We start from the raw sequence: 11,410 nt of genomic DNA, 5'->3' as shown, positions 1-11,410 counted from the left end.
TGAATTTCTCATGATTTAAAAGCAGGTTTAGCAATAATTACAATGATTTTACATCATTAGGCTTGGGGTGGGAAATTTGTCAAAAACTTAACCAAACCTATCTCAAAAGATCTCAATAGTCGGTAGCTGTACACCCCTTTAGACGTTTTAATGAACTCATCCACATAAGTCGGTCAAAAAATATACTCTCTAATCTGATATTGGTTTAATTTTTCAAATTGTTCGTTCGATGTTTAATTTATGAACAATAATTTTAATTTATTGAATCATCGTTTCAGTTGATTGGAAACAATGATTTAGTACACGGTGATAAAAATTCTATTTTTGGTGAAAGTACGTCATTCCTATCCTTTCAAAATTCAACATGGCGTCGTCCGATACAGGAGATGATTCTCTCTATCCTATCGCAGTTTTAATTGATGAGCTCAGAAATGAAGATGTACAGGTAATTGAAGGTTACAATTGGGGAAATAAGCATTCAATGTATATGTCGCACATTGGGTTGGGGGTAATGTTCGTGAATAATTGGAAAAAACTGTAACAAAATTCTTGCCGGGAGATTTTTTTTTGTGTTTTGACAACCCATTGAATAGAATTTAGTACTCTCGCTCGAAGCCCAGCAAAAACGACGTCTACTATTTGCTTTAGTCTAATTTGGTTCTTGGCAGGACCAGAGTAAAATTCAAGGATATTGATTTGAATATTAATGATTTATTTGAAATAAATGTATTCATGATCAAGTTATTTTATAATCATGATCATACCAGACATACCATGATGATTTTATAGCAAATATATAGCAAATGTGGATGAGGTAGTATCAGATACTAATTTAGCAAAAACAAAGCTTAATCTCGTTGAGCAAGATATCATTCTTGGACTTGGACGGCAAGCCTAAGTAGTCTATATGATGACAGACTTTGATCAATGTTTTATCAAAAAAAAAAAGTGTAAAACATCATCAATGACTAGTGAGAAAAATTCCATAGATTCTGTGTAGCACTGAAAATTTTTAATTGGTATTGCTACAAGGTCTCTGATTTATTTCAGTCCAAGAATCTGACCTTATCTGACAGATGATTTTCCCGCCATTGGCACCTGATGGTTTTCTCGAGGAATAAAATCTTTTTTCTGTGGGTTACACAGTGAGGACATATTTTTGTCCAAGGTCATGAAATTACATTTGATTCTGACTTCTGCTTTTGTATTTCAGTTGAGATTAAATAGTATTAAAAAATTATCAACAATAGCTTTAGCTCTTGGTGATGAAAGAACTCGAAGTGAACTCATCCCATTTTTGACAGGTCAGTAAAATTTTAGAAAGTTTTATACATGGTAATGTTGATTCCCTGGCCAAGAGTCAACATAAATAATAACAGGTTTCTTGTTATTTCCAGTCAGTCCTATGATCGTAAGTCTTTTTTGCAGGTGCTAAAATATCAATCGGCATAATCTGAATACAGCAGCACTAAGAAATTCTATTTAATTTGATTTCTCTGGGTGAAGATTGTCATAAAATTAATGACATTATCAGCCGTATCGGTAATTAATAACTGGTAAGTGGCTTATATTTTTTGAAGTTTAAAGATTAATTTTTATTTTTTTGTAGATACTATCTATGATGAAGATGAAGTTTTATTAGCATTAGCTGAACAACTTGGTAACTTTACTCCATTAGTTGGTGGACCAGAACATGTTATTTGTCTATTGGTAGGTGTTAATTGTTATGATATACAGTAAACTGTGGTGTTTATATCAGGTCTCTACTGGTAACAGTGTATATGTCAAGTATAGATTTGATATAATCAGCAGTGAAATATTGGCATTACAGGAAGCAAACCAGATTTTCATGTGTCAAATAAGCATTTGATTATATTTGATATGAAGTGCAGCAAGTTTTCTTGGAGAAAGAGAGTGATTTTAAGTTTTTGGGCAATAATCATAAACTGATTCAAATGCCTACTTTTACTATTCACCATGTCAAATAAACATAATAGTTGGTAAAAGCTAAAGCATTGGATTGGTTGAATTGCAAAAAAGGTTTTGAGAAGTATTGTCTTAAAAGCTGCAAATTGAAACTCTTAGCAAAAAAAAAAAGAAGTAAACATTTGACTTCCTCACTTCCCCGATTGCATCTACAGTGGCAATGAAATATCAAGAGCTGTATTTGAAGTAGAATTTAATTTATAATATAGAGCAAATTACAAATTAAGCTTGTTAATTGTCACAACAGAATTACAGAATGACATCACTTAAAGGTGAAAGGGCATTGCTCTAATCATTGAATTTCATGAAATTTAGAATATATTATTCTGAATTTAGAGTCATTAGTTTTAACAATAATATGTTAGTAGGTTAAGTTTACAAGTGAAGATTCCAAGACTATATCAACAGTTAAAACATAGTATTTTAGATTATATCTATTTACATGATGAGCCTGTACATAAACCTCATTCAAGCCTATTACAAATAGTTTGAAAAAACTTCTATACTTGCCTAGTTCTACATTCTACTGAAATAAACTTTAATAACTGAATAGTTCTACATTCTACTGAAATAAACTTTTATAACTGAATAGTTTTTCTGAAATTACTAATATGGATCATTAGAACATTATATTACATTATAAAAATGTGGTAATTATAAAAGCCAATTACCAGATAGATCTTAATAACCAAAAGCTTTTCTTCAATAATCTATTTGAAAGAAATGTTTTTAAGTGCCTCGTTATATTAAAAATATTATAAATAGATTGAAATTAATCAGTATTAACTGCATAGTACTGTAGAAATAAACTTACATAACTGCGTAGTTTTAACTAATAACCTAATAATATCAACATAGTTAATTATTTACCTGTTCAATATGATTTATATGAAATATGACAGAATAAATTCCTGATAACTAAAGTTTTGATTAATACTATACAGCAGACAAGGTAGACTACATGCTTCATTAGACATCTCTTTCAGCCTAATAAGCTTAATATCTTTTTTAACATGCAATGTTAGACTTATGAAATCTAGCACGTGAGTGAGAGGTGTGGCAAGTCTTAGTCTCGAGCTCATTAACAAGTGACCTTGCCAGAATCTTCCCTCTCTCAGTTAGCTATTTAAACAAAACGTAAACAAAGTACACGTGTCATCAGACTATATGGTTATTTGTTATTGCCACGTGAGATAGGGTATTATAAAGGATTATTTCTTCAGAAATAGAATTTCTCTAAGTATAATTAATGCTTAATGACGTCATTAATTATTCTAGATGTTGCTGCCAGCGCCGCGCCCAATACTACATTATATAAATACGTAGTGATTTTATATTGAAATCAAATTCTCCTTTTTACGTGAGAGAACTAGTTTTATTTTAACTCTGTGATCATTTAGATACAGTAATTTACTTACTGATATTGTTTGTGGACTCTCAGAATGTGGTACTATTCAGGATCTGGGATGATTCCGAACCAAAATGTTCAATCATATCCATTGCAGCCGATGTACATACCATTAAATACTTATCAAAATCAGGCATTTCATTATCCAGCAGCGTATCGATGTGTGACTCCATATCCCAGTTTTCAACAAAATATATCTCAACAATCTGATCCAGCTTGTAATTTTGATGATGAAATCAACAAACTTGGAGAAATTTTTAAACAGAATAACTGGAAGAATAGTAAATCAAATGCAGAAAGGATTAATTCAAAAAATCAAAATTTTAAAGAAATTAATCTTGATTCTGTTGAAAAAAAACAAAAACAGTTAAAAAATTTAAAACGACAAGATGCAGTGGACAAAGAAAATTCCAATATGGTTGGATTTTCTCAAAAGGACAAACAACAAATATTTTTAGAGCGCAGTTTTTCTCCTCCTAATTTATGTTTTTTGGAACAAGAGGACCCCGATTTGAAGGAAATGGACATGTTTTTGGGAAATTTAGTTTTGGATTTGTCAAACAGCTCATCACCATCAAATTCTAGAAAATCTATAAAAAATAAAAAGAAACAGCCTGAGCAAAAGACAGATCTTAAATTTATCGAGAAGGCTTTGAGTGATATTTTGAATTCAGGCACTGTGAATGCACCTAAATCTTCACAAGTTCAGAAAGACTTCTTGAAATACAAGTCTGACTTATTGAAGTCAATAGCTAGAAGTAAAAAAGTAGGTTTAACATAGCTTCATGTCCTTTGTGTTATATTCTCAATATAGACAGCTTTCTAATAAAAATACAGCTCTTTATAGTTTTGCGTGATCACTCATCTCTGAAAGTAATCTTTGTAACAGCTACTTCTTTGATGTGATTGCTTTCAAACAAACTGAATCATATTCCGTGTTATTTTTGATGATTGTAAATGGTTGATATGTTTGTATTTTACAGCCACCATTAGAGTCATTAGCTACTGTTGAAGAAACTGTAGTGAGAGATAAAGCTGTAGATTCATTAAGATTGATAGCAGCTCAGCATTCACAAGCTGATCTTGAAAATCATTTTGTTCCTTTAGTCAAGAGGTTGTCTTTGGGTAAGTGAAAAGATTCAGAATGATTTTGATCTTGATATGAATCTACCAGAATTAAGTATTTAAGAATTTTATAGAAAAAATACTGTATAAAGAGGATCAAACTTTAAACTGTTGTCTTTACTGCTTGATAATACTCATTGACTGGTTTTGCTTATGACATTAATTGACCATAGTTTGGTATTGTACTGATATATTGTTGGGGTAGCAGGCTTTCAGATCATAAAAGAAATTAATCATTGGTGCCTTGAACAAATCAACAGCTTCATTGTAAATTTATGCTGGTGTCTCTTGTGACGTATCTGTTTTATTAACCTGTACCTATATGGATGACATTCAATTTCTTTTGATTAAAATTCTATGAACTGAACATGTGAATGAATGTGAAATAAAATGATGTTTTTGTCTATAGGTGATTGGTTTACATCCAGAACCTCAGCTTGTGGTTTGTTTGCTGTATGTTATTCTAGAGTATCAAATAATGTTAAAGCTGAACTACGCCAGTAAGTTACTTGATCTCATTCTGAGAAATTCTTAAATTGTGCTTATGTAACAAGAGGTGTGTTCCTGTCAAAAATGAAGAGTTGATATCACACCTACACACGTGCCAGTGTTTCTTCTGAAACGACCTGATACAAGTGTGAAATTTGAATTTTATTATTACAGTGGTGTATCCATTTGGCTTAGATCAGATCACATCTTTCATATTTGAGAATATTAGATATTTTATGTTGAATATTAAGCTACATGCAATTTAAGCGTATACAATAAAGTTTTTTGTAACAGATCATATCAGTGTATCTATATTGAATTACAGACATTTCCGTAATCTATGTGGAGATGATACACCTATGGTACGCCGGGCAGCTGCTGGAAAGCTGGGAGAGTTTGCTAAAGTGGTGGAGGTTGATTTCCTCAAGTCTGACTTGATACCATTATTTAATGCTTTAGCTCTTGATGAACAGGTGAGTGTCAACACAAAACTTTATTTTGAATAATTGGTTATAGTAAAGATGTGAAATAAGGGCATCATTTTATCAGTAACTGCTAAGTAAAAGAGTATCTTTATAGTAGAATATTTGTGCATAGATTTTAATTCAAAAGATAAACCAAGCAGTCTATTTTATTTTTAAGTAGTTGGGGTAATAATGAAATCTATATAAGTCTATATATATATCTTATTAGCCCTTCACACCAATGATGTCGTTACTACACATTTATTCCTTACTCATTTGAATATATACATTGATGTATAGAATGTGAACAACAAATTAACTGAGGTGTGCTGTAAATATCTAATCCTGTATTTTATGACAGAAAATCTCAGCCTTTTTCCTTTGGTACTTTATGTAAGAAATATTGAAAAATTTCTCCAGAAACCACTGGAGTGTGGTTATAGATATTCAAGAATATTTAGCTCTTTTATTGATTATCGTATTGAAATATGATCTATGGACTGACCATAAACAGAAGATTAGCTGGGTGTGGTTGTTATTTATTAAGTATTTGTACTAATAACACAAAATCGGTCATTTATAAGTACTTTCGGTCATTCACCCAGCCTTGTATCGTTATTCAAAATGCCTGAGAATTTTTTAGATTGAAAATAAGAACTGTAAAAAATGTAGATGTATTTCATTTTAATATGAATGATATTGATACATTATACAATATAGAATCTTCAAGGTTTCATAACATTTGATTTTAATGTACTCTCTTTTGACTGGAAATAGGTAAAATTTTCAGAATTAACCAATTTAAATTTTCCACTTTTCATGAACTTCTTTTTCTACTGACCAGAATTACATTTCTAGATTTACATATACTTATGTCCATATATCAAGTAAGCTATTCTAATAGTTTCCTTCTCGTTTTTGCAGGATTCTGTAAGATTGTTGGCAGTAGAAGCCTGTGTCAGTATTGCTTCACTGTTACAATCAGAAGATGTTGAGAGTTTGGTGATGCCTACATTACGTAATGCTGCCGAAGATAAATCATGGCGTGTTCGCTATATGGTGGCTGATAAATTCACAGATGTAAGTGCACTATCTGTTTATTTTTTTTTCATATCATTACATTTGTATTTCTTATGTTTAGTTGGTACGTGATACAGTTGGAAATCGAAACGAGTAGGCCTAATGCAGCTGTCCAGGCAATATTTCCCTTATTGCACATTAGCCATCACGGTGCAGAAAAGTAGGATGTAAAACTATTTTAATTTTTTGTTTAGACGATAAAGTTTATAAGATGTAGGCCTACAATACCTTTGGTTGAAGAAATTTGAAAGTAGCCTTAAGGGTGTTTGATTTATAATTGGCTGTATGAATTACAGTATGATCAATATGAATGAAAATGCAACTTAAAACATTGCTGAAAAAGCTCTATTCAATTCCTCATAACAATTAAAAGATCATATTACAAGTCGATCATGCGTTATTTCCTTTTATTTCAGTTACAAAAAGCTGTGGGTCCAGAGATTACCAAAAGTGATCTAGTTCAGGCATTTCAGAACTTGTTAAAAGATTGTGAAGCTGAAGTTCGTGCTGCAGCTGCTCATAAAATAAAAGGTAAATGTAAATCTTAAGATTAGGGTTATGGTCTATTTTAGCCTTTGAAATTTGAAAGAATTCTTCTCTGTGAAATGGTGCTTTGTTTGTGTGTGTATATTTTTAGAAAGCTTTAAATGATATGTTTAAAAACTGAAGCAGCTGTCTTGTCCATTATATAATGGTTCCCATGGTATATCCAGTTTTTGACCACTGGTATTTACACCTTATAATTTCATCTTTCATCTTATATATTTCAGATTTTTGTCAGAACTTATCAGCGGATGTACGTGAACATACTATCATGACTGATATTTTACCATGTGTTAAAGATCTAGTTGTAGATGTCAATCAACATGTTAAATCAGCTCTAGCATCAGTTATTATGGGTCTATCACCAATATTGGGTAAAAATAAGTAAGTATAACCTGTACTGAATAGTGTCACTCTGTCATTGGGTTGGTCAACACTATTTGAATAAAATGTTTTCTTGAATTTTTTTTTCATATCCATTGTATTGTCTTCATGGGCCAATGTCCTTGTATATTGGACCTATTTCTGAACCATGTAAAAAAAGAGTTTATTATTATTATGACATCCATAACATACATAGAAACAACTTGGGTTCCTATGATCCTTTACCCTAGCTGGTCCATGGCCATTCCGTAGGTCAACAAAGATTTTTTAAAAGCAATAGTTACTCTACAGGATTCCTCAAACTGAAGTTATATACTTGAAAAAAAAAAAAAGAAACTTTAGGGTAAATTTTTTGAACAGAATGAAATAATAAAATATATATCATTTCTACTTTCAGCACAATTGAACATTTGCTTCCATTATTTTTAATCCAATTAAAAGATGAATGTCCCGAAGTGCGGTTGAACATAATTAGTAATTTGGATTGTGTTAACGAAGTTATTGGTATTAAGCAATTATCACAAAGTTTACTACCAGCTATTGTAGAGTTAGCTGAAGATACCAAATGGAGAGTAAGATTAGCCATTATAGAACATATGCCTCTATTAGCTGGTCAATTGGTAAGTGTGAATTGTGTTTTGATATCCTAAAAGATATAAGATGGTTCTACAACCTTACACCTATCAGTGGTGCATTAGGTTTGGGTGTTTTCTATCTTTTTAAATTGAGATCATGTTGTTAAGATGTCATGTATTTCTGTTATATTTTCTAGGGTAATGAGTTTTTTGATGAAAAACTATGTACACTGTGTATGACATGGTTAGTTGATCATGGTAGGTATTTTTTCTTCTTAAAATAAATCTTACAACTATGAAGAACAGACTGTACTCAGCCCCACAAAACTACGTATGGTGTTTACATGGAAATAACTCACAAGGATCCTAGTTCACAGCCATTTTGAATCACTACCTCACTATAACTAAATAAGTCAATTTTTAAAAAGGCTGTAATATTTCAAGTTAGCCTTCAAATCACATTTAAAGCCATATCAAAACCTTAAAATGGGATTGAAGGCTTAGTTGAAATATTAGAACCTAAATCAAAGTTCAAAGTTCGACTTAAGTCGAGGTAGAGATTCAAAATGGCTGTGAACTCGTTTGTGTGTGTTATTTCCATGTAAAAACCATACATAGTTTAGTGTACATACTGAGCTACATACAAATCTTTCATGTCTAAACTGTAAAGCTTTCATAGTAAAAGTGTACATCCAATCATATTTTGTGGCTTAATGCAATTTTGTTTTTCTTACAGTTTTTGCTATACGAGAAGCTGCTACCTTAAATTTAAAGAAATTGGTAGAAAAATTTGGTGTAGAATGGGCTCAACAAACAGTCATACCCAAAGTTGTCCAAATGTCCCGTGATACTAACTATCTACATAGAATGACTTGTCTTTTCTGTATTAATGTAAGTATTATCAGTATTGATATGGTGGCCTTTGCATAAAGACAATTCTTCACTAGTAGGAAATGTAAAGAGAAACGACCAATGTTATAATGATTGTAAAGTTTTTGATAAACACAGCATAGCAGTGGTTGTCTCTGTAATGTCAACAATTTCATTTAAGTTCAAGAGTGAAGTGTGTTGACATAGTAGCTTATGTGATATGAAATAATAAATGGCATATTCTTATAACCATTGATTTATAACTGTACTACTGGAATACTAGGGTATATATGATATAATCATAAGAGACTCTGAAGTATGTATCTATCTATTATAGTTATTAGCTGAAGCTTGTGGTCCAGATTTAGCAAGTAGAGTAATGATACCAATGATAACTGGTATGGCAGGCGATGCTGTTGCTAATGTTAGATTTAATGTAGCCAAATCTTTACAGAAAATAGGTCCATTACTTGATGCTACGTAAGTATACTTTCTATCTTGATATACTTTCTAGAGTGAGATATAATTATCTATTAGTGACTCAATAAGATGTTGAATCAATTAGAGGAAAAACACTTTGAAAGATCTCAGATAGTTCGGTGCAGAATGTGGTATACAATTCCTTTATTTAATTACAAAGCCCTTATTATACCAATACGTTAACCATTCCTGCTTTCAGTTGGCATAATGTTATGAAAAATTTACTTGATGCTGTCAACTGAACAAGGTTGTTGCTTGGTTGTTGTTAGGGCTATCTCAATAGGTGAAAACATCGTGACAAAATGTATCATGTAAATTGTTTTAAAAAATTTGAGAACTGAATGCATTGCAGAATTCACAGACTTAATAAATAATGTTTTTTTCAGAACAATTGATCAACACATTAAGCCATGTTTAGATAAATTGGCAACAGACCCTGATATTGATGTTAAATTTTTTGCTCTAGAAGCAAAAGACAGTAAGTTTGTTTATATAGAATTGATTAGGGAATCAAGCAAATTGTATGAAGAATTCGTAATGATATTCCTATGGGTTTAATTGTTGCCAGCAATTATCTTATGTGTCAGCACTTTAAGACAGTTTAATAAATTATACATGTTACAACCTTTTCTATGTAGACTACATTCTGGTATTCCAGTTGTTTGATGAGGGGGAATCTTTTGGTAATAGTTAAAAATTTGTTGTCCAATATTTGATTGTAAACATACATGCTGTTAAAACAGTATTGTTATTTTTACTCTCTCTCTCTTTGTCTTTCAGCTTTAAAAATTGCATAAGTTAATTATGAAGTAATAAATAAGTAAGTGAAATCTTATCTTTTAACTTTAATGAATTTCATGACTTAAAGGGACAGGTTCGCCATTCATTTCACCAATTGTACCTTAGTCTCAGAAACAAGAATAGTTATGGGCTATTTTTTAGTTATAGTGTTCACAGCCCACTGTCATGAGCCTTCAAATTTATGTGTTTCTTCTTCTTTTTTTAGACTAAGCCATATTTTGAGGCAATTTTGCAGGAATCACGATTTTCTAGTTCTAAGATGATTTACAAAAAATCAAGACCCAAAATAAGCAGCGAATCTGTTGCTTTGATACATTTTATTATTTCAGATAGCGTATTATAATGATTGTAATTGTATTATTTCAGATAGTGTATTATAATGTATTGTATTATTTCAGATAGTGTATTATAATGTTTTGTATTATTTCAGATGGTGTATTATAATGTATTGTATTTGTATTATTTCAGATGGTGTATTATAATGTATTGTATTTGTATTATTTCAGATGGTGTATTATAATGTATTGTATTTGTATTATTTCAGATGATGTATTATAATGTATTGTATTTGTATTATTTCAGATAGTGTATTATAATGTATTTGTATTATTTCAAATAGTGTATTATAATGTATTGTATTTGTATTATTTTAGATAGTGTATTATAATGTATTGTATTTGTATTATTTCAGATAGTGTACTATAATGTATTGTATTTGTATTATTTCAGATAGTGTATTATAATGTGCCAGCCTGTGAAACTAGTTATATATGTGGTGAACAATGAATTCTAGTTGGAATATCTATTATAATAGGAACTAGATCAAACAATTATTATTTTATTTTTCTCAGACGCTGTATTTGTCAAATATACTTAAAATTACTCTCAATATTGATATCGTTTTATATTGATAGCATTTGACTCGGTCGGCTTACTAGATTTGAAATTTTTAAAGGCTGAGGTTTCTCTAAAATTATTGAGAAATGGAGAATGGAATCACAAATTCTATAAAGTCAAAGTAAAAATTGTTTCAAATTAGCTTCTCCAAATGCTACTGTTGAGGTAATTTTAGAGTAATAATATGACAACTATGTATTGATAGATGACATTATGATGTTTATTTGACCACCTTGCATAGTTCCTTCTCTTTCATCTATATAGTTTACTTTAACTCTCACAAATTCTTTAAGCAATAGCCACAAGAT

General features: G+C 30.7%; 1 protein-coding gene across 1 annotated transcript in view; it reads left to right on the top strand.

The window, feature by feature from the left end:
* Positions 1–357: 357 nt before the first annotated feature.
* LOTGIDRAFT_219170 (hypothetical protein) overlaps positions 358–11,410 on the top strand; it is an 11,729-nt gene continuing 676 nt past the window's right edge. Inside the window, exons 1-16 of the mRNA XM_009062615.1 lie at positions 358–445; positions 1,214–1,304; positions 1,610–1,710; positions 4,378–4,519; positions 4,929–5,019; positions 5,334–5,481; positions 6,397–6,552; positions 6,969–7,083; positions 7,323–7,479; positions 7,877–8,099; positions 8,252–8,312; positions 8,791–8,945; positions 9,262–9,404; positions 9,791–9,882; positions 10,185–10,224; positions 10,935–11,410. Coding sequence (XP_009060863.1) covers positions 365–445; positions 1,214–1,304; positions 1,610–1,710; positions 4,378–4,519; positions 4,929–5,019; positions 5,334–5,481; positions 6,397–6,552; positions 6,969–7,083; positions 7,323–7,479; positions 7,877–8,099; positions 8,252–8,312; positions 8,791–8,945; positions 9,262–9,404; positions 9,791–9,882; positions 10,185–10,201 — 1,773 coding nt within the window. The 5' untranslated portion in view covers positions 358–364 and the 3' untranslated portion in view covers positions 10,202–10,224; positions 10,935–11,410. The remainder of the gene's footprint in view (positions 446–1,213; positions 1,305–1,609; positions 1,711–4,377; positions 4,520–4,928; positions 5,020–5,333; positions 5,482–6,396; positions 6,553–6,968; positions 7,084–7,322; positions 7,480–7,876; positions 8,100–8,251; positions 8,313–8,790; positions 8,946–9,261; positions 9,405–9,790; positions 9,883–10,184; positions 10,225–10,934) is intronic.

This window comes from Lottia gigantea (assembly GCF_000327385.1).
Source record: "Lottia gigantea unplaced genomic scaffold LOTGIsca_52, whole genome shotgun sequence".
In the NCBI taxonomy this organism is placed as follows: Eukaryota; Metazoa; Mollusca; class Gastropoda; family Lottiidae; genus Lottia; species Lottia gigantea.
Note: the sequence above shows the minus strand (reverse complement) of the source record. Positions and strands in the feature narration are given on the sequence as shown.